Here is a 24,121-nt window from a genome sequence, read left to right on the forward strand (position 1 = left end):
ATTTATTTAGAAGAAGAGGCATTAGCAGTTGTTTATACTATGCCTCTACATATTTATATGACAATTGCAGATGTTAAGCTGGAATTAACTGGGGTAACTTGAATGTCACTATTTTCAAGGTCAGACATAAAACTGGACAATGCTAGTTAAAATGAGTACTTTACTACTGTATGGTTCTTTGGTTCATACACCTCACAATGTTTAATAATAATTGATGCATGGGACAGGGTCACCACTAATATATCTTTAGGAAATTTGAGGGAAAAATCACTGTATGTGTAGCTAAGTAATGGTGGAAGAGAGTGTGCAAGATCAAAGGATGTTCAGATGGTTAATAGGAAACATACACTATTTTACAACACTTGGCCCATGTTCAGGTGTTTGGGAATAGTTCATACATTTTGAAGGCCTCAATTTAGATTTACTTTAACAATAAACGTACCTAGGTTTCTGTTGCATTGAATCATAAATTCTTTCAGAGTAAAGCTCACAATATATTAAGCTTTGTCCAGTTGACAGCACCCGGTGGAAAGCGATATGAAGGAACGTCTGTTTGAAAATGGGACTGATGAGCATACAGCTTAGTCTCATTCTCCCCTGTATGCTTGGTATCATAGATAATATCTATCATAAGGAGGAGTTCAACATATAATCGAAATGAAAGAAGAACAAACATACACTCAGCTCACAGCAGAAGATCCAAATACAGGAGAGTCAAGGGATATATACAGAAGCATAGAAATTTTTAGAAGAAATTATTCTGGAAGGTGTGTCTCTCCAATTCATTCTGCTGGCATTTCCCCCTATGAATCTCTACAAAATCAGGATGGTGTGTGCTCTTGTTATCTACAAATTAAGACCAATCTTCTGATAAGGAAAATAAGAGGACAAGGCTGGTACACCAGCTTTTCAATGCATGAACATACAAGTGAAAATTGACAAAGGCTCACACAACATATGGCTACTATGACCATGACTGCTTTTAATAGGAAGGAACTGTAAGAACATGGTTATTAGTGAGCATGCTTTCTACACTGTATTGAATGAAGGTAAAACTGGGTACTCTGAATTTATAATTGGAACTATTAAATTATATATATGTGTGTGTGTGTGTGTGTGTGTGTGAAGATTTTTTAGAACATGTTACTTATATACTGGCAGAACTTTTTACATCTTCTAAAGCAGATTGTCTTGTTAGTTATTAATTCACATGTTAATCTTTTTTGACAGTGTTGACATTTTATTAGTGTACAAACAAAAATCACAGAAAGCACATTTATTTGGGCATCTCTTATATGGGATTATTATATTTATAGCCATGAGTTGGTAACACATAAAGAAAAAATGAATATAGAAGTTATAAAAGCAAACAGTATAAGCTATTCTATTAGTAGACTAGCAGCTTTGCAAATACAGTTCAAAGGATACTTAGTTACCCTCTTGAACAAGTGTTACTTATTGAGTGAATAATGTATGAAAGGTTGGTAAAGAATTTGGAGCATGCATGTTAAGACCAATAATGTAGTCTATAGAATAGGATTTGTCAAGATTAAATAATGCATATATTAATTATTACATCAGAATTACAAAAACTAATGTTATAATGCAATATTCATGATTATTCCTAAATTATTTTTAGGTAATAATACTCAAAAATGGAACTAAGCAATAATTTCTAATATAAAAATAGATGAATTCAAAATTAACTCAAAAAACAGTAGTCTTCTACATACTAATGACAAAGACTGGGAAAAAAATCAGAAAAAACATCTTTCACAATAACCTCAATGATATAAAATATTTTGGGATAACTCTAACCAAGAAAGTGAAAATCTTATATGTTAAAATCTTTAAGACATTGAAAAAGAAATTGAAGACTATCAGAAGATAGGAAGATCTCCTATGCTCACGGATCGACATGATTAACATAGTAAAAACAGTCATCTAAGCAAAAACAATCTTTAGAGTCAATGCAATCCCCATCAATATTGCAACATATATTTTCACAGATCTTTAAAATAAAAAAAAAAATCAGTCTTATATGGGAACAGAAAAACTTAAGGCAGTTAAAACAATCCCGAGTTGAATACCAGTGCTGTTGGAGATAACATTATCCCTCAACTCAAATTGTACTACAGAGCGATAACAATAAAAAAAGCATGGCATTTGCACAAAAAAGAAGAGTCAATCAATAGAATAGAATAGAGCTGAAGAACAGACATAAATCTAAACACCTATGGATGCCTCACTTTTGGTAAAGAAAGCAGAAATAGACACTGAAAAAAAAAAGACAGCATCTTCAACAAATGGTTCTGTAGAAGAATGCAAATAAATCCCATAGTTATCACACTTCACAAAAGTCAAGTCCAAATGGATCAAAGACCATCAGATACACTGAGACTGATATGAGAGAAAATGGCACAGGAAAGGACATTCTGAACAGAACACCATTAGTACAGGAACTAAAAATTAATAAATGGGATCTCATGAAACTGAAAAACCATCTAGATGTCCCTCAACAGAAGAGTAAAGAAAATGTGATGCATTTACACAATGGAGTATTATTCAACCTTTTAAAAAATCAAGAAATTTGTAGGTAAATAGATGGAACAACAACAAAAGATCATACTAATGTATATAATCCAGACCCAGAAAGAAAATTATGATATATTAGTTTATGTGTAGATATTAGTTGTTAAGCCAATAGTAACCAATCCACAATTCATAGAACCACAGAGGTTAGATATACATTAAGGGAATTTGGTGACTATGTGCAGACAGGTCTTCATCGGATAGGGAAATAGGATGACAGTTATGAATAGATAGAGGTAAGAGAAACAGGAGAATCAAGTGGAGAGGAAGGGGAAGAAGAGAATGAGGGAGGGGCATTTGAAGGGTAGTATGGAAATTTAATATAGTAGAAGTTTCCTAAATTATATACATATATGGAGTCAATCTGACTGGAATCATCAAATAATAGGGAAGACAGAGCCCCAGTTAAATATTTTGTGTTACCAAATGATACTTCCAGTATCAGAATTTTGTTATCCCTAATTAGGTTATTGGTGAGAAAGAGTCTCATGAAAACAAACAAAAAATCCAGAATGTTGTCAAGACTATGGATTGCTCTCCACAAACTGAGAGCAAGGCCCCATTATTGAAGACAAAACCTACACAGATCATTGTACACAGAGAAGTTGATCTGGTGACTACATAGAGCCTTCTTATCTATGTGCCAGCATCTTTGGTACAAGAAGATGCTCTGCACACTACTAAATACTACAATATATATATATATATAAACTATCTCAGGCACAAACCCTTTATGTACAATGGTCTCATGTCCTCAGTATATACTAATACAACAAAGGCACAAATCTTGAGTGAATAACCAGTATCCGATTTGACAGAAAATTCATTCCACAGATGGAACTCATACCTGACACTGCTTAGGTGGCCAAGAACCTAAGTGTAGCACGATTAATAAAAATCAAGAAACTGATATTGGGGTTCAACCTGAAGGTCAGAAAAACAAAACAGCCAGTTACTAGCTCTTACTTCTACCTCAGTCTGAAATGGCATTCCTGCCTCCAGGAATCCTCAGAATGATACTGAGCCTGAGAGTTGTCTCCTCCCATCGTATATTAGTCTCTATTGCTGGGATTAAACCAGGCATGCAACACTACTGCCCGGTTTCTATTGCAAACTAATGTGGTTCCTGGGATTAAAGGTGTGTGCCACCACTTCCTGGTTTGTAAGGCTGACTAGGGAGGCTGTCTTAAACTCTGATCTTCAGGAAAACTTTATTTATTAAAGTACAAATGAAATATTACTACATCTGAGAGAAGATAACTCAAGGACCTAGAGAAAAACCAAATACTACTGTTCTAAATAGAATGTATCAATAAAATGACTCTTGATGATATTATGTGATACTCATAAATTGGTATCTTCTTCAGTCATCATCAGAAAAATTTCTTCTCCTTACAACTGATGGGTACAAATACTGAGACATTACTCAAAGAGTGAGAGATCTTGGAATACCCACGCTCTATTTGGGATGCCTCCATCAAATCCCTCACCCTAGGGCTCAGGGGAACCTTACAGAAGCGGAGGCAGAAATAGTATAAAATCAACACGGTCAATGCATATATAAATTCACAGAGATTGAGGCAGCATGCGCAGGTTGTCGATGGGTCTGCACTAGATGAGGCCCGACAGATGAAAAGTGTGGACACATATCCCTATCCCTAACACAGAAGCACGCTCTAATTGATAGTCACTTGTCAATTAAAACGTAATTTCCCCCAAGGGAGTCTCATTGGAGCAACAAAATACTCTCTTGATAGTCTGCATGTATGTATTAGATGACCAACACAACAGTATCTTTGGAGGTTCTTTTTCTCATAATGTTGTGTCAAAACTTTTAGTTTTTGTTTAACTTATTGGTTTTTTTTTAATTTATTCTCCCTTTTTAACTTACAGGTCCTTTGTGTATATATTATGACTTTCAATTTAGTGTCTCTCTGGGATTCTTGAGTGTACGAACAAGTTGGTCTGCTTCTTGTAGCTTCTCTTAGGTACTTTTTCTTCATTTGCTTCTCCTGAGCAATTCTGATGTGTTAGTTTTTGTTTTATTTTATAAAGTAGTATATTGTACTATTATCCTATAAAAGCCTGTTTGTCTTCTCTTATTTTTGTTTATGAGCCTTGCCTTTAACTGTTCAGCCATCTCTCCAGCCTGCCTGTTTGACTTCTAATGAGAGAGAGAAGGATGAAATGTGTGGAAAAGAGCAAACGGGAGAATTAAAGAGAGGTGAGACAATTATCAGGTATCTTTTGTGAGAAAAAAATTATTTTCAATAAAACAGGAGACATTAAATATTTTAAAAAAATATTCTCATATAACTTACTAGATGAAATTTTAAAATCAAATGCTACCAAAATAGTAAAACAAACACACACAATTAAGAGTAAATATATTGTTTCAGAATGTTTGCTGTAACCAAGTAACTGCCTCCCTTTTAAATATACTGAGTTTTGTCCAAGTCTTGATTTACTAAAACTTGGGTGCCCCAAGTTTCTAATACATTCTCCATTTTACAGTCATGAAAATGTTGTGCATTACTTAACATGTCATTTATCTACACTTGATTACATGGATTATTTGCATATTATGCTCATAAACTAACTTTATGTGATGCAACACTTTTTGGTATAACATGTTCCAATTAGAAAAACCAGTACCAACTCCATATAGGAGTGTGCAGAATATTTTGGAGTCCTAATATGCTGGTATTAAAGCCTTTGAGATGATACCCAGCTTGTAACTATTCATCTGAAAAACTGTAGGTAGAAGACATGGACTGTCTAACTGTAATCCTACAAGCTCGACCATGAAAAATCCTGTTGTAGATAAGTAATGTATCACTGCAAGATATTTATGTCAAAATGATATTTCATATGGTATAAAAGTATTTTAGATTCAGGTAATTAACAAGCAATCTAAATTATACTGTGGCCTTATCTTGTCATATTCTTAAAATTAATATTTCTCATTTGTAATTGAATCCAATGTTATTACCCTTAATCATTTTTTAATAAATTAATATATTCCTAGTACCTTTTATAAGCAAGCACAACTGGAAGATGACATGGAAATGTAACACATTTTCTAGACATTAATTATCTGCCAAGTCCAAGCTCTTAATTCAGAAAGAATTTTGTAATTCAAATTTGGTTCACACATGGAATAAAGCAAATATTGCAAATGTCTAACAAGATGAATCCCTGTTCTTGCTGCATCTCCCAAGTCAGTTTCTCCTTTTTCTTCATTTTAAGCCATCCACTAAGTTCATGCATTGGCTTCTTCAATATACTGTTATAAGGGTTACTTTAAAATTTATTAATTCATGAGCAAAGAAATTAGCCAACAGAAATCAAAATTATTTTTCATGTAATAAAATATAAATTAGATAAAGTTAGCATAACAATGATTATATTAAACCAATTATACTATATTAAACAGTAAAAATGTATAGCATAGTTATGGTGGTAACTTTAAATTCCTAATCAAAGCCTGGAACAGGAATTTCTAATCACAGGCTTTATGTTAATAACAAAGTAAATGGATATAAAGATAAAAAGATCAGTATATATAGCAAATTTGGGTGCAGGATTTTAATATGTGTGCAGGTCTTAGTAATACTTAAGGACATGCAATTAACATAGTGCCAAAGACAAGTATATCATAATTATCATGCCATATTCATGAAAGGCTTGTGCCTTTTATCTACAACTTGATTTCCAGCCTCAAGTTATTACTTTCAAATTAGATTTTCCACAAATAGAGAAAACAATCAGTTTGATTTTTGTTTGTTTGTTTTGTATCCTAAATCAGACACTGGATTTAGAGAAGTGACTGTTGCTGTGATTAAGGTTGTTTTTTAAATCACTGTTCGTAACTGTTTTATAATACTTTGTGTCAAAGATATTCTAGTGTACTTCAGAATAGACATTGTGGAGCTGGATAAACATGAACTGTACCTATGACTCCATATTCTATCTGTGTAATGAACTGTACCTGTGACTCCATATTCTATCTGTGTAGTGGATTGTACCTATGACTCTATATTCTATCTGTGTAACAGCCTATTATATGAGTTCTGAAAATTTCAGTTTTCTAAAAAAACAATAATAAATAAACAAAAAAGACAAAAAAGTGATGTTGAGCTTTATAAGGTCATTTTGTACAAAAGGGGAGATAATGAAGGTTGACTCTTTTATTACATTAAACACAACACAACACAAACTGATAGGCAGAATAGATCTCCTCTCCGTCTCTCTGTGTCTCTGGCATACACAGCTGCATGTAGTCATGCTTAAAGAAAATAAAGATATAAAAAATGCTTAAATATATGTGCTTTGGACTCACTACATAATATATTGCCCTGTAATATAATTACACAATTATGTGCATTTTAAAATACTTGCAAAGAGTTCTCTTACTCTTTTGATGATGGTAACTGTGATTTTTCTGGAACATAACTAAAAAATTTAAAATAATAATTATTTGTCAAACTAAGTATTGCAGTTGGGTCAGTGATGCATCATCTCTGGCATCAGGTCTCATTTTTCTGCTCCACATCCTGCAGTAGCCTGACGATGGTACCTCATCTTCCTCTCCCAGTCAGTACTTTTATTCCTGCCTTTGTCGTATATTTATTTCATTTCCTCAAGGATAAATGACAGATGAAGGAAGCATTAGAGATTTTTTAAGGTGATCCAACTCATTTGCCTTTCTTGCATTGTTCTATATAAACTTCAGTCAAGAATACTTATGAAGTTTTGATGATGAGCAGTAAGTTAAAAGAAATTAATGTGTCAGGTATTTTCCTAGCCACCTTCTGTGGGACTAATGTGTTTTCCAAAATTTACCTTTTGGAAACTAAATTCAAGACTCGACAAGGTTGGCAGATGGAAACTAATGGAAGTTACGCTGGTCATGCGGAGCCAGCCTCAGGAAAATAGTATTTTCTACCATGTGGAAATAGCTTTCCTCTTTCCAAGAGATTCAAACACAAGCCACCAGTTTGCAACTGGAGACTGAACATGGTAGTCCCTTGGTCTTGAACTTCCCAGACTCCTGAATTATGAGAAGCAAATTTCTGTCATTTATAAATTGTCCAGCCCAGCACTCTTGTATAACAGCTCAAACAGGCTAGGACTGCACTGAGGACAGAGGAAGAAAAATCTCTTTTAACTTAAATTCAGCAATGAAGGTCAGAAAACATAAAGTCCATACTATGTGTGGGGTTTACAAAACACCAAATGCTTTTTTTTTCCCCAGGATAAGAACAAATTTATTTTTTTTATATTAATTAATTTATGTAATTATTAAAGATTTCTGCCTCTTCCCCGCCACCACCTCCCATTCCCTCCCCCTCCCCCAATCAAGTCTTCCTCCCTCCTCAGCCCAAAGAGCAAGCAGGTTTCTCTGCCCTGTGGGAGGTCCAAGGACCACCCACCTCCATCCAGGTCTATCAAGGTGAGCATCCAAACTACCTGGGGCTCCCACAAAGCCGTTACATGCAATAGGAACAAGAACCCATTGCCATTGTTCTTCAGTTCTCAGTAGTCCTCATTGTCCATTATGTTCAGCGAGACCGGTTTTGTCCCATGCTTTTTCAGACCCCGGCCAGCTGGCCTTGGTGAGTTCCCGATAGGATATCCCCATTGTCTCAGTGTGTGGGTGCACCCCTCGCGTTCCTGAGTTCCTTGCTCGTGCTCACTCTCCTTCTGCTCCTCCTTTGGATTGTGAGACTTCTGTCCAGTGCTCAAATGTTGGTCTCTGTCTCTGTCTTCTTTCATCGCCTGATGAAGGTTAATATTCAGGAGGATGCTTATATGTTTTTCTTTGGGTTCACCTTCTTATTTAGCTTCTCTAGAATCGTGAATTATAGTCTCAATGTCCTTTATTTATGGCTAGAAACCAAATATGAGTGAGTACATCCCATGTTCCTCTTTTTGGGTCTGGCTTACCTCACTCAGGATTTTTTTTTTTTTTTTTGGTTTTTCGAGACAGGGTTTCTCTGTGGTTTTGGAGCCTGTCCTGGAACTAGCTCTTGTAGACCAGGCTGGTCTGGAACTCACAGAGATCCGCCTGCCTCTGCCTCCCGAGTGCTGGGATTAAAGGCATGCGCCAACACCGCCTGGCAACACCAAATGCTTTTATAATTAAATATCAACCAGGAGAATGACACACGGTTTAAAAAATGGTTTTCAGAAAAAGTTTCTGATGAGGCAGATGTGAATGAAATGGCGAACAGACCCAAATGAATGTAAGATCTCATATCAGTGCATAGTCTCCTAAAATATATATTAATATACTTAGCTAAAATCATATTTTATAATTTAAAAATAACATATATTACACGGTGAAGATTAAATTTTTTCCTATTAATTTTTCCTTGTTCTACCATAAAATATGCTGAGATATCCTTAAACTTCATACATCCCTAATTTACAAATATAAAAAAATATTTGAAAGCACGTTGTATCATGGTTATATGTGTGTTTATATCATGTAAATAAAGTAGATCTCAGTAATAAAGTTTTTAAGACTAGATGTTGCAGCATTTACATTCCCAGGAATTCAAAAATAAGGTTTAGTTCTAGAAACCCTGGTCATCTCCACTTTCATGGAAGGAAAGCCTTTGTGGAAGAGTAGGAAAAGCATACCAGCAGAAATCACTGAAGTTTTGGGCACAATGATGAAAATTCAGTAAATAAACAGCATGGGTTACTTACAACCATTTCGTTTAGTGAAACCCAGCAGTCCGGTGGGAAATCCTGGAGCAGGGGAACCAGGAACTGAAGACAACCATCCCAATGACACAGGAGCAGCATCATGCCAATGAGGTTGAAGATTCTCACCACTGCACTAGCGAGGTCATATGTCATGTGGAATATCTGTCACCAAAACATAAGGGCATACTTTAAAAATCCTATGACAAATCAAGCATGCAAGCAACATCAGGAATGATGGGAGCACAATGTATGAAGTCAAGACATGAAAAACTGCAGATCAAGAAATAAAACAGTTTACCTTTTGTAACCTTGTCAATAAAGCTGCTCATTTTGCTTTATGCTTATAATAACCAAGTGTAACTATTTTTTACAAAATACGTAAACCATAATACATACTTTACATGACTTTATTGTTGATGGTATATTTCATTTATTACCTCTGTGGACAAATCATCTTGCTTTTTAGCTTGCAAATTTGAAAAAGAGTGGGTAGCTCTTATTCTGTTTCTAATTGTTTCTTAATGATTTGTTGAAGGTTAAAAAATACTCAAAGAGTTAAACATATAAGAAAGAACTGCATTAAAAATTATGAGATAAGATTAAGATTAAAGATGAGCTGCTGGGCTGTTCCAGTTTTATTATTTCATAGTAACTGATACTATTTCAGTAAACACAAAATAGTGACAATTCAACAAAATACCAACAGAGAAAACATAAATCAAACTGGAGTTTTTGATTGTTGTTTCAGGTATTACACAAAGAATCAGAACCAGCTTTTCCTCTTTAGCAGATTAGCATTTGCCTCATCTGCAATGATAGAATCCACCTGGGAGCAGACCCACATTCTAGGCTAAGATTCCAAACTCTAAAGTGAACGAATACACTCAACAAAGATGAGTAAGTACACACAAACATTGATATTTAAAATTACATACAATTCAAAAAAGTGTATAGGTTTCTAGGTTAATGGCATCCAACCTATTTGAGAAATTACCCAAGAAACACTTGCAGAATCCACAAAATTTATATGCTTTCTTAAGTAACTAAGTCTTTTAAGCAAAATCAATTTTAGGGTATGACTACTGATGCATATAAGATAAACTAGAGATTTATATTTTTGCTTGCCCTGAATAAAATGTTTTCAAATTTGGTACACACTCTATGCATAAACTTTGTGAAATATTCTTTTGGCATAATTGTAGTGAGCAAAATTTATCTCTGTAAAAGTATACAAACTGTTCCAAACACCTATAAAGTGGCAGATAGTAAATCTTAACAATGTCACAGCATTTATTTTGATATTATGACAGCATATACAAATCAACATGTCTTACAGTACCAATGACAGTTCTTAACTTATAGTCACACACAAGGCCCAGATTAAACTCAATGGTAACAAAATAAAAGTGATGAATATGGGAAAAAGATTCCTAGGGATGAAGGGTAACTGGAAGGAATGAGAGGGGGAAAGAAGGGCAGGGGAAGTAATCTCAATGCATTATATACATGTACAAAGTTTTCAGATAAGAAAATTTATGGATAAAAATTATAATTATAATGCAAGCTCTATTGCATGTCATTGTGCTGTCAGTTAATAACAATACATTACAAACAGCAAAATTAAGAAGAGCAGATGTTAAGAATACTCACTGTAGAATGAGGCTTAAGTTAGTTAATAATTAGTAATTAACTTAAGTCATGACACTATATTTTCATATATCAAAATATTACACTGTATGCCATCAATAAAACTTTGTCAATCAAAAGTTTTGTCAGCTTCAATAAAGAAGAATATAAAGAAAAATTATTTTATTTTATGAATTAATTCTAACTTTTAATTTGACTGTATTTGGCAAAGTCACAAAAGTGTCTTTTTGGTATTCCTCTCTCACATATTTAATTGGAAAAGAATGTATTTTTCACACGATATATTCTGATCATGCATTCCCCTACACCAACTTCTCTGAGATTCCCTCTACCCACCCAACTCCAACTCCTCTCCCTCCCTCACTCATTCTCTCTCTCTCTCTCTCTCTCTCTCTCTCTCTCTCTCTCTCTCTCTCTCTCTCTCTCTCTCTCTCTCCCTCTCTCTTAAACAGATAAAGGAAAAAATGAAAGAGAGAAAGGAAGGAAGGGAGAGAGGGAGTAAAGAAGGAAGCATTGTGGGGTTCTACGACACCACATCCCTTGTTGCTTTTTGCCCTTGTACAAAACACTATAGAACTTACATGAAATATAGCCACTTTTGTTTCTACCTTACATCTATTCTCAGTGACTTACAATGGCTAAGAAAACATAAATGCTACATAAATAATTGTCCGATTTTATTAAGGAAAAATGTTTAGACATGTTCAGTACAGGCATATTTTTTCTTCATACCAAGTATTTTCTTTCTGTACTCAGCTACTTTCGTGGACACAGAAGCCACAGATGTGGATAACTGACTGTATCTTTTTAATATTCATGAGAACTATGTAATGCCACAGACTATCTCTCCAATGCACCAGAAAATCAAAAAGAAAAAGAAAGGAAAGAACAGACATAATGCCATGTCCTTAATGTACTTAAGAAAGGAGCTTTCATGCTGGGAAAATCGATTTATAAGTGAATGTACTGACAAAAAGAATGTTTAATGGATTAGGACTAGAGAAAACGGAGTCAGATAAAGCAGTTAGCTAACTTGGAAACTAACACTATACCTTGTCTGCTCATTCCTTATATGTGACAAATACTGGCGAGGGGACAATAACACAGGCAGGATCTTGGAATTTCATTTGAAGAAGTCTGTATGAAGACAATGTGATGCTTACCATACACAAATTTAGCATGAAATCAAAACTAGGATACTTTCAAAATGGAATCATTTTATGGAAGACTTTTGGAAAACTAAACTTGTAAGCTTGCAATGGAATAAACATTTAAAAAGTTTAAATGACAAAATGCATCATTCTAATTTTATTTTCCAGTTCATGGTAATAAAAGCTTTAACCAGCTAGTGTGTGTGTTCATGTAGAAAATCAGTGAAAAACACACTATTAACAACAGCAGTACTCACTTAATACTAAATAGATCTTCTAGATGTATTTCAAATAATATTTTGATAACAATTTCTTGCAGAGGAGTTAGAAAAATAATACATTTCAGATAGTCTCAATTTTATCCCTGTATACTCTCAAGCACTGCTTTGTCCACTCCTATACATATTATATTTGTCATGTTAGATATTCTAATAAGAACATTTTGTTATCTCTGATTGTTAAACTATAAGCAGCAACACAGTTCTGGTTTTGATATTCATTAATTACCTTCACAATGGCATAGCATTGAGAGAGAAAATGACCTTCTAGGGGATACTTAAGAGATGTGAGTTATTGAGAAATTGTTAGGTTCTGAGTTAGCACTTTTATAAACAGATTAATATCTTTCTTGAAAATAAGTATATGTTTTCTTGACTAGGATTAGGGGTCACAAAATTATACCTTGCAGTACTGGATTAGTAACTAAGGACGGGGCCATTAGATAGCAGTCCAGGGACCTCTCTTATTCTCTCTCTCTTAGCTCCTTCCACAAGTACAATGATCCCCTTTCTTCTGATAAAGTTCCAGTTCCACATTCTTTAACCTCTTTTTACAGTAAATTATCCAGATTCAAGTTCCCTGTCATAGAACAGAGGATAGATAAATGCAAGTTTATTTCACTTGCAATATTCTGTAATGGGGCTGAAAAGATGGCTTAGTGAATAAACCACTTGTCTCGTAAGCATGAGGACTTAGTACTTAGTCTTAGTACGTAGTCTTCCTCCAACATGGTATGCCATGTTTTGTTGATGATACTTATGGTAGAACCCCATTTTCTATACAGAAGTGTTGGAGTGTATGTGGGGTGGGGACAAAAGGGTTATATGTTAGAGGGACCGGAGAAGGGAGGGGAAACTATGCCAGAATATAAATAAATAGATTAGATAGATATATTACATAAACAGACAGATAGATATGTAGATAGATGATAGATAGATGATTGATAGATAGATAGATAGATAGATAGATAGATAGATGATAGATAGATAGATAGATAGATGATAGATAGATAGATAGATAGATAGATAGATAGATGATAGATAGATAGATAGATAGATGATAGATAGATAGATAGATAGATAGATAGATAGATAGATAGATAGATAGATAGATAGATAGTGCCGCACCTGCACGGCCTGGAACCAAAACCAAGTGAAGGACGTCAGGATTGAGCACGCATACACCTCTCAAGCTGCTGATAGAAGAAGCCCTTTATTGAACAGCACCACGGAAGTTTTATACCTAAGCCAGACAGGTGGTCCAACAGGTGAAGACCTCATCAACTGATCCTCAGTCAAGGCCAGGGCAATGCATGCTTAGGAAGCAGGTTTGGTAAACAACTTTGACACAGCTCTCAGAAGCTCAAAACAAAAGGGCAAGGAAAGGTCACTAGCGGGGAAGAGCAGCTGGAGGCCAGGACTCCAAACGGTCCCCACAAGATAGATAGATAGATAGATAGATAGATAGATAGATAGATAGATAGATAGATAGATAGATAGATAGATAGACAGATAGACAGAGAATAAATAATATAACATAAGAAAATGAAATAATGAACAGAACAGGAAGCAATGGTGAACCAAGAACCACAAGTCAATTATATATGGGAACAATAATTAAGATAGAGACAAACACAATTTCTCCAGAATCTGTAGACAACAAATATTTTGAGAGAGGGAGTTTCCCCAGTGAGAGTATATTTTATTTGTTTGAAAATAGATTTATTGTAAATGATGCTGACTATTTGTCTGCTGGTTTTGCTTCGTGTGCCCATATAGGACTAAGTCTAGTATAACTTCTAGGCAAATTTATATATCATCAAAATCTTAGCATTAATTAGAACCAGACTGAGAAGAGTCAAAGGGCAATGGGGGAGAGCAATGGGAAAGTAAAATGAACTAGAATGGAATATAGTGATACATGTCTATAGCAACAAAATTTTAATTAAAAAGAATATTTAAAAAAAAGAAGCAAAAAAGGGCCCCTTAATCTCAGCACTCCAGAGGCAGGGTCAGAAATCCCTGAATCATGCTGTTGGAGAGACAAGTCTTAATAAAATAGAGAACAATCAAGAAAGCACCAAGAAACCTCGAATCAACTTCTGTGCCCACACACACACACACACACACACATACACCACACACACACCACACACACACACCACACACATACACACCACACACACACACACACCACATCATACACACACCACATACACACACACGTGCATGCACATACGTACACCACACACACCAAACACATGCACGCACGCATGCACACACCACACACACCACTTATAAAAATGCCACACTATTCTTCACTTTATACTGAAAACATGATTTCTCAGAAAGGAAAAGTACTAACTCATCGTGCAACAAAATAATTTTTCTTTCTGGAATTTAATTTGAATTAAAGTTTATTTTTTTTAAAAAATATATCCAACATATCTTACATATTAGTTGGTAACTCAAAATTAATAAGAATAATAAAAATAATTTTTCTAGAATAAACATGGCATAGAGCCAATATTAGGCAGGAACAAGGTGAACTCAACACTGCTAGCCTACACACATTATAATCCCTCTATTAGAGCTGTGCAAACAGCACCCCATGGTACCATTTACTAGGTGAAGTCGACAGAGTGAGAAGAGAGTGATAACAGGCTTCTGGAAAGAATTGCAAACGTGAAAACAATGCTTCATCATTCTGTCCGCCATGGCCATCAACGAGGCATCAGGCATTGGCACAGACTCTTGTTATTCTAGCGGATGAGCCCGTCAGGTTGAGAATACTCATTTATTTGAGTGGGTTTGTGTCGGCTGTGCCCTGGAAGATAAAGTAGTGCTGCTTGGCTGTCTTGGCATCTGCCTCCTGAAAGAAATCACCGAGTAGCCAATTTTGGTAAGAGTCCAGTAAAACAGCTACAAATCTTAGTGGCGAAACCATACTAGCTACCTTTTAATGAGCTCCAAGGAAGAAGAAAACCATGTGGGAACTCTTCTACCATCCTAAAAGAAAAGCAAACCTGAAAACATACACAAGCCCTGGCAAAATTGTGAGCAGCCTAAGATACAATTGAGTGAGGTCTGATCTCTTTGAAAAAGCCAGTGTGTTAGCTGCACCACTTGGACTCCTTGAGGAACTGAGTGAGGGGGAATCATGATACCTCTTCAGCTCAGAATCTGGATGTTCTTCAGATTACCTGAGGTTTTGAAACAGTTGACTATCACAATGTGAAGTGTGCTGCACAGCCACTGCAAATCGAGGGTCTTTAAGAGTAATAACAATTTCATGCAAAACTGGGTTTCTCATACCACCCAGACTCACCTGTGTATGAAATATGCGTCATGTGGAGAGCACACACCGGCTCTATTCCTCACTGCTCATGCACGGGCCCTTGACCCACACTAACTCACACAATGGCTTCTTCAGAGATCTGTTCTGTTCATTAATTGCATTTTTTTTCATTTATTTTACACCCTGACTACAGTTTCCTCTAGCTCATCATCTCCTGTTCTCTCCCCCTACCTCCTCTCTCCCCTTCCCTCCATTCCTCCGCTGTCTATGTTAGATAGAAGCTATCTAATCCTGTCTGGTTTACCAGAATCTACCATGCAAGCCTCTCATTTCATATTTAAGCAATTTTACTAAGAAAGAATTTGCTTTACACAGTTTTACAATGGACTGTGATGTTTCTCTTTGACAATCCTTTACTTTCCTTGGACTCTCTATCCTTGGTGACTTTGCTTCCTTAATTACCATTTGCTTCTTGTTTTGACTCTCTCTTACCCTTAGTACTGTTAAGATCTTCCAAGCCTCTCCCCCATAAGAAATATTGAGTATATATTCCTTTCCAAACACTATACTAATAGTTCATCTCAAACACATTGAGAAGTTATTTATGTATTGGTTTTGTTATTTATCCAATATATACTTCTGTTTTGTTATATAATACTAGTCACAATTCTTTGATCATTCATATTTTTGTCCTTAAACTCATTCTCTGTTTTCTATAGTGAAAAATATATGAGATTTATAATGGCCAGTTTACTTAAGAATATATTCTACCTTCGTAACTTCTGCTGTTACATTGAGTCCTAATACTCTAAGACTGGTCTCTGCTGAACTGTCTTAAATTCACTCCCCCAATAATCAAGTTGTAGATGTCAAATTTTTAATGAGTTTCTCACACTCTACACCCCTCTTTTAACCCTACATATAACATTCTGCTCATTGGTGCTCAATATTCATGCTACACTAACTCAGTGACCTTGCCTTCCTCAGGTAACTAAATCCTATTCATTTCCATCTGCAAAGATTCTTGAATTGCAAATTCCTTATTTCTGTCACTTTAGTGTGTTTTTTTAACATTCTAAAATATTTTGTGTTACTAGAAATGCTTTCCTCCATCTTAAAATTAATCTTTTCTTCTCCAAACACAGACTAAAGTCAGAATTCTGGTGTATTGAAGATACACACTAATCCTCAAGTCTATCATAGTAAGACTTCATTATATGGCCAAACCTTGCTTATCAAGCCTCATCTCTTTTGCCTTTCTCTTAGCCTACATTCATTTTCTTCTGTCATCTCATTTGAAAAATTCATGATTCACTGTCCTCACATGTCTGTTATGTAACCCTTGTCTCCGTTTAAATGGAGTTTCTAGACGGAAAGAACCTTGTTTTACCATCTTAGATGCATAATGCCTTTAACATACACAAATATGATATAATAATAAGTTTAATGAAAAGAAAAATGGATGAATTAAGCCTACTATTAATAGCATGCATGCAACTTGTCTTCATATTTATAAATAGTAAATAAAAATTGCAACAAAGTAGACAACCTAGTTGTCCAAGGTTCAATACTTGCAAGAGAGACTTTATGTATTTCTACGTTTTGAGTATGTTTTATGCTGACGGAACTTTTTAAGTATTATAATCACTTCTGTAGTTTTATGACAGTGTAGATATTTCAGTTTTTGAGACTACTTTGAAGTAATCAAAAAATTTCTCTCCACTGATAATATTTTTGACAATATAACCCCACAGAGCTTTAAGACTCATGATCCATTTTCAACTTGAGCTAACAGGCTATCCTTGCAACAGACCCTAGAGCTGTGCCAAAATTCACTCTAAAAAATGAGATTTGGACTTACTCCTGTTGAGTTGGCACTATTTAAATTCAATAGAATTCAGTATTTTTGACAAGCTCTAAATGGAGGAGTCCAAAAGGTTACTATCATTATTATCTGGGCTTCCACCCAACATTCAAATTCACAAATCACTGTCATGTTTAAGGCTACATTCAGCTCTGATTCTAGCCTCCACATCATTATTTTCATAGAGTGAATTTTGTAGAATAAATGCTAAAAGATGACTTTTTGTACTGTGGCTACTAAATTTTCAAAAGAGAAAAAATGTTTTAGGTTCAAGACTCAAAGGGAACAAATTATTTAAAAACTATAAAATACATTTTTGGAGCCTGTACTAGGACTAGCTCTTGTAGACCAGACTGACCTCAAACTTACAGATATCTGCCTGCCTCAGAAAACAAATACTTTTTTTATTTTTTCCAAACATGGTTTCTTTGTGTGTATGTAGCGTTGACTCTCCTAGAACTCACTCTGTAGAACAGGCTGGCCTGGACTCACAGAGATTCATCTGCTTCGACCTCCCAAGTACTGGGATTAAAAGCATGTGCTACCGCCACTCGGGTAAAACTACTTTTAAAAAAATTACTTTCCAAACAAAAGCCAGTATTTCTCAAAGGAAAGTTTATGGAAAGTTTTAGTTTCTGGGTTATATATTCAAAATAGGATAATTTTTAAATTTTTGAATGGAACTATTTGGAAATTATTTAAATCATAGATCAAAGTGGCCACAGAGGAACATTTCTAACATCAAAAAATGCCAAAGGAATTCTAAAAATTTTCTACATGTAGAAATAGACCCAAAATCTTCTAAGGATTTTGGAACATTTGTTTTTTAATCAATCAAATATACTGGCCTAGATACACTTTACAAGGGAGCCCAACAGCCTGAGTTCTTGCCTTCTCTTCTTAATTCATATATTAAAGCACTAACTTCAGTGTATTAGTAAGACAAGGTAGAGCTTTGTGGAGGCAAGTAGAACATATAGGTAGCATCCTTAGGATGGAATTAATAGCAACATAAAGAGACACCAGGAACCTTTCTAACTCTCCATCTCTTTTCATGTAAACTGCTTTTTTAAGAGCAGGAAGATAAATCTCTTCACGAAAATGAATGAAAAGCAATGGAACTTTGGGGTAGAAAAGTAACATGGGGTACTATCCAGGTTCAGTTGCATGGGTGCAAACAGAGTCTGTGCTTTCAGTTCCTGGCCACCCAGACCCAAACAATCCCATAGTAACTATATTAATTATAACACTGTTTGGCCAATGGCTCAGTTACATTACAAGATAGCTCTAAATTAACAGATTTCTATAATTTTGTATTTTACCACAAGGTTCATGGTTTGTTACCTCATATCTTGCTTCTTCGGTGGCTACATGGTGTCAGCCTGTCTCCACATTCTTTCTCTCTTAATTAAGTTTAGTTTTCCCACCTAGCTATATTCTGCCCTGTCATAGGCCAAAGCAACTTCATTATTAACCGATAATAAAACATGTTCATAGTATACAGAGGGGGAATCCCACATCACATGGGTACTTGGCTACAGGAAACCAGGAACATCTGCTGGTCACATGACTAAAGTGAAGCAGACTAGAATATCTGATGCTCAGATAAATTTAGTAGGTCCTTAACATCGCTTATAACCACGAAGAATGAGCTTTGGATCTCTCTACCTGTCTCAGTCTCACAGAGATATGAATCTTAAATGATTTGTGACACATTTCCCACAGTGACTAGTGCGTGCTGAAAGGTAACCTTTATCAGTCACTATAAAAAGAACTTGGACAGAATGCTCACAACATCATAGAACTTCCTAACTTGAACACTCATTCCTTTCATGTGTGAAAGGCATTGACACCAGAAGCGATATGGACCTTAAGAACCAGGATTATAAGACTGATGACCTAGAATAGAAAGCCATCACTCTCCAAGTTTTCCTTATCTCTCTGCTGAATTTGTGTGCGTGAAGCTTCCTTTGCCTTCAAACAAAGTGGTGTGTGTGTGTGTGTGTGTGTGTGTGTGTGATGTGTAATGCAAATGTATCTGTTTTGTCTCTCCGTGTGAACGTATGTGAGAGTATCTCTGTTGGAGTACATACTCACATTTTATTGAAAGAATTTTAAATGAAACTAAGATCTAGTTGAATCTCACAATGCCTTTACAGGTATTGATAGATTTTCAGATATCTATATATTTTTTAATATATCAGGAAATGTACTATATAGCAGGTGGACACATTTGTCTTTTCTAAATCTGAAAAATCAAAACCTAATTTTAAAAGAAGTTGTATTTTCTCTTTGAAGTATCCAAATTAAAATGCAAATACTCTAGTGACTGTCAAATTATTCATCAAAATGTATGAAACTATCAATAACCTATTTATTAGAATTAATAAGAAAAGGCTTATCTACTTTGCAATTCAAGCGAATAATGTATTTTCAATGGGAAATAAAGGCTGTTTGTCACTATAAAGGATGAAGGGAGAGAATCTACTTGTCTTCTGCTGTAGCATAATTGCAATGGTGAAAAAATGCACAGAAAAATACACATCAGGCATGATTCCATTAAATGCTAAGCCATGTCAACATTCTTTTTTTAATTAATTAATTAATTAATTAATTTATTTATTTATTTTGGTTTTTCGAGACAGGGTTTCTCTGTGGTTTTGGAGCCTGTCCTGGAACTAGCTCTTGTAGACCAGGCTGGTCTCAAACTCACAGAGATCCGCCTGCCTCTGCCTCCCAAGTGCTGGGATTAAAGGCGTGCACCACCACCGCCCGGCCCATGTCAACATTCTTCCCGATAAAATAAAATAGTTTTTCTTATAAAAGCAAACCTCTGTTCTTCATAAGTAGCTTAGCCTTAATTCATATCGATTTAAATTTACCATATAGACATCTGCTTTATCATTTTTATTGAAGACAGGCTAGAATGATTGAGAAAGTTTAAGTAATATAATATATACATATATTTAGGGTAGTTTATGCAATGTTTACATTCCTCAAAGGGAGAAAACAATGGCTATGAATTAGAATGTAGCAACACTTCAATTATATTTTTTAAAGTGTTTATTTAAAAAAACTGTTTTATTTATATAAAACAAATCTTGATATCAAATAAAGTGGCTTTTTCCTACATTTAATAACATGGTTTGTTTTTTGTTGTAGACTTTTTCATCAGCAACAGGTAAAAGGGGAGTCAGCTGTAAGATGCAGAAACAGAACCTCAGTTTTCAAAAGCCATAATCACAGATCAGAAAAAGCTCCAAAAATAAAGTCAAGTAGCAGTGCTCATTTATGAGTCACGTGTGCACCGCCATTCAGCTTACAAACCACATGAAGTTCATTAGGTTCCGGCATGTGAAAAGCTTTCACTGAACAGGCTCATCACCTTCCTCTACGTCCACCTCGCTTCTGTACAAACAGCCTCACTTCTTCCCAGAACATGTCCTTCCCTGTGTCTCTTGAGAGTTTGGAAATTTCTTCCTCCCTGTCCTTGGCCCTCTTGAGTTTTATTATAGACTTCCTTATCATGAGGTGTAATTGCTATTTGCTGTAAATATCCCCTTCCTGGTCCATTTGCCCTTTGCCAATAAGAACAATGATTTCATTATATTAATATTTCTTTATGTGTGTTTTTAAATTTGTAGAAAACTCATGGGAAAATTGGGGTTATAAAAGAATTCAAGTAATTTTGTCCAATCCTAAAACTATATTGTTTGGTTCAATACTATAACCAAGATGTATTCATAAGACCAAGAAGCATATTCAAATTAGTCACATTAAGCATAATCTCAACACTGTTACCCAGTACAAATCAGCACCATGGCATGGACAACAGTTTATGTTTTGCCAATTCTCAGAAGTAATTCTATCCACAATGCCTTCATTTTCTCATTTTTTACTTCATTGAGAAGGCCAGGATTAAAAAATTAATAAATAAATAAAAACAAAACAAGAAGGGAGGGAAGGAGGGAGGGAGGGGAAAGTAGGTAATGTTCACAATAATGAAAGTAAATACATTGCTCAGTATGCAAGACAGAGGAAAACAAATACCGTTCAGACTGGTGTTCACAACATTGATTTATAGACCCAGGGCAAAACCAAAACAAAACAAAAAGTCACTAAATTGTGCTTGATGATAATGAGAAAAAAATTCCAAAACACAGCTCTGCTATAATTTCTCAAGCTTGTGCAAATAGTCATCTGTAATTGTGGCAGGAAATATAAAAAGCAATCTTAAAGATAAATAAGATAGTATTCAGTAATGAACTAGATGCCAAACAGACAAAAGAAGAAGAAAGCACCCTATAGCCTCCAAACTCTACTTGTGGTATATAAGAGCAAGAGTGACATCAGCTTTCAATACAGGAAATACATAACAAAATTCACAGGAAAAAGAATAGCATTTTAGTTTTGGACATTTAAGATTAAATTGCTCATTGCTTGCTTATTCAACTGCAATATCACAAAGTCATTTGGCAACATAAATAAGATGAATGGATGAAAAAAGACAAGAACTTGGATGTCACTGGGTATTTATGGTTAGGGTGACTGATACTCTATAATTTATCACCATATTACTTAAATAATAGACAGATGGATTATACAGTGTCATCTCTTAATAAGAGTTCAGTAACACAGACATGCAGTTTGCAAGATAAACAAAATTGGAATATTTCCTTTTGGCCAGGAGAATCTGATCTTAGGTACTTGATTTTGGACAGGATGAAAACCTGGCTTTATAACTACCAGAAATATCCAATATCTGCTACATAATAGATAAGGCCAATTATAAAATGAAAATATATGCATTCTTTGTCTGATTATATTAACAATTTCAAAACACTGACAAAAGTCACCTATCAGAAGGAAGAAAGTCAGGCATAGGAGAAACAGGGGAAAAGACTGTCTACAGTATAACCCTGAAGGCCAATAATATTCATAAAAAATCAAATATACACTTAGAATATGAAAGAATGAGAATGATGATCATAATTATAATAGTAATAAACTCTCAGTACAAGTAGCATATTTTAATGCTTTTTACCATTATTTATTTTGAAATTTAGAAATCCACATTTTTTTGTTTTATTTATATATTTATTTAGAGACAAAGTTTCTTTGTGTAGCATTGAATCCTGTCTTGGAACTCTCTTTATAAACCTGGCTGGCCTCAAACTCACAGAGATCCACCTGCCTCTGTCTCCCGAGTGCTGGGATTAAAGACATGACATAAAAAAAAGAAAACCAGCCTACAATTCACAAACCCAGAGAACCTAGACAATAATAAGGACCCTGAGAGAGACGTACATGGATCTAATCTACATGGGAAATAGAAAAAGACAAGATCTCCTGAGTAAATTGGGACCATAGAGACCATGGCAGAGGGTTGAAAGGGAGGAGAGAAATAGGGAGGGGAGCAGAGAAAAATGTAGAGCTCAATAAAATCAATTTTAAAAAAGACATGCACCACCATTGCCTGGCATTCCAGTTTATTTAAATGAATAAATTTCTGCCTTTGTGCTTTATACTAAAGTAAATAAAGAATGTTGCATTAATTCAGTAGATATGAGTAAAGAGCTCATTGGTTTACTATGTTACAAACTTTAACTGAAACCTGATAGTCAAAATTGGACACAAGCAAAAGATATACTTTTCTTATGTATCATCATGACATAGCTAGTATGTTGACGATGTAAATTATGAATCACATTTTTACACACAATTTAAAGTTATTTAAGGTAACTGGAAATGTTTAGCAGCATACAAGGTATCAAAATCAACTGCAACAGCTTAAGAGAGCAAAATTGTCTTCAGTTTATTAGTATCCTACTTGTAAGTTAGGAAAATATATATATATATATATATATATATATATATATATATATATATATATATATCAAGTTTACTGTGACCTAGATTGTAAGAAAGATGTATAATTATGATAGTCGGCAAATTGTTTGAATGGTTTTTAGTAGACTACTTGCAAAACACCAGAAGATCGTTTTTAGCTGTTTTCACCATCATTTTTCTATATTTGCTTTTCATAATTTTTCCATGTTCAGAGTCAGTTTCCTCAGGAGGAAAAGTAGTTCTGATACATAGAGAAATGCTCTAGCCTGAATATTATGCTAAAGATAATCAAGAAAACTTTCCTGCTAGACATGGAAGCACACATTGTCAAAGGATAATAAGTGCTAGCCATGGCAGTTCTTAGTTTTAGAAATGGAAAACAGAAAATGAGCCAGAGAAACAGCTCAGTGGTAGAGACTCTTGCCCTGTTACCTTGACAACCTGAGTTTGAGCCACAGAGCCCATGGTGGAAGGAGAGAACTGACTCTCAACAGCACCACTGACCTCCACATTTAATCTGTGACCTGAACACACCCATGTACACATACACATACCCCACAATAATAATAATAAGCTAGAATATTTAATTAAAAGTAGAAAGTGTTATTTATTTCAAAAATCAAATTAAAGAAACAGCAATTTACTTACATAACCCAAAGAGATAACATTTGATGTAACTTAAAGGACAATATAGACATAAAGAAATAAATATAAGAAAAGTATT

The 24,121-nt window shown here is 34.8% G+C and overlaps 1 protein-coding gene across 1 annotated transcript in view; it reads right to left on the reverse strand.

The window, feature by feature from the left end:
• The window catches only part of Hcn1 (hyperpolarization activated cyclic nucleotide gated potassium channel 1), a 333,308-nt gene that overhangs the window by 136,653 nt on the left and 172,534 nt on the right, over positions 1-24,121 (reverse strand). Inside the window, exon 3 of the mRNA XM_057789987.1 lies at positions 9,310-9,471. Within this exon, the coding sequence (XP_057645970.1) occupies positions 9,310-9,471 (162 nt within the window). The remainder of the gene's footprint in view (positions 1-9,309; positions 9,472-24,121) is intronic.

Source organism: Chionomys nivalis, chromosome 15, assembly GCF_950005125.1.
Source record: "Chionomys nivalis chromosome 15, mChiNiv1.1, whole genome shotgun sequence".
NCBI lineage: Eukaryota > Metazoa > Chordata > Mammalia > Rodentia > Cricetidae > Chionomys > Chionomys nivalis.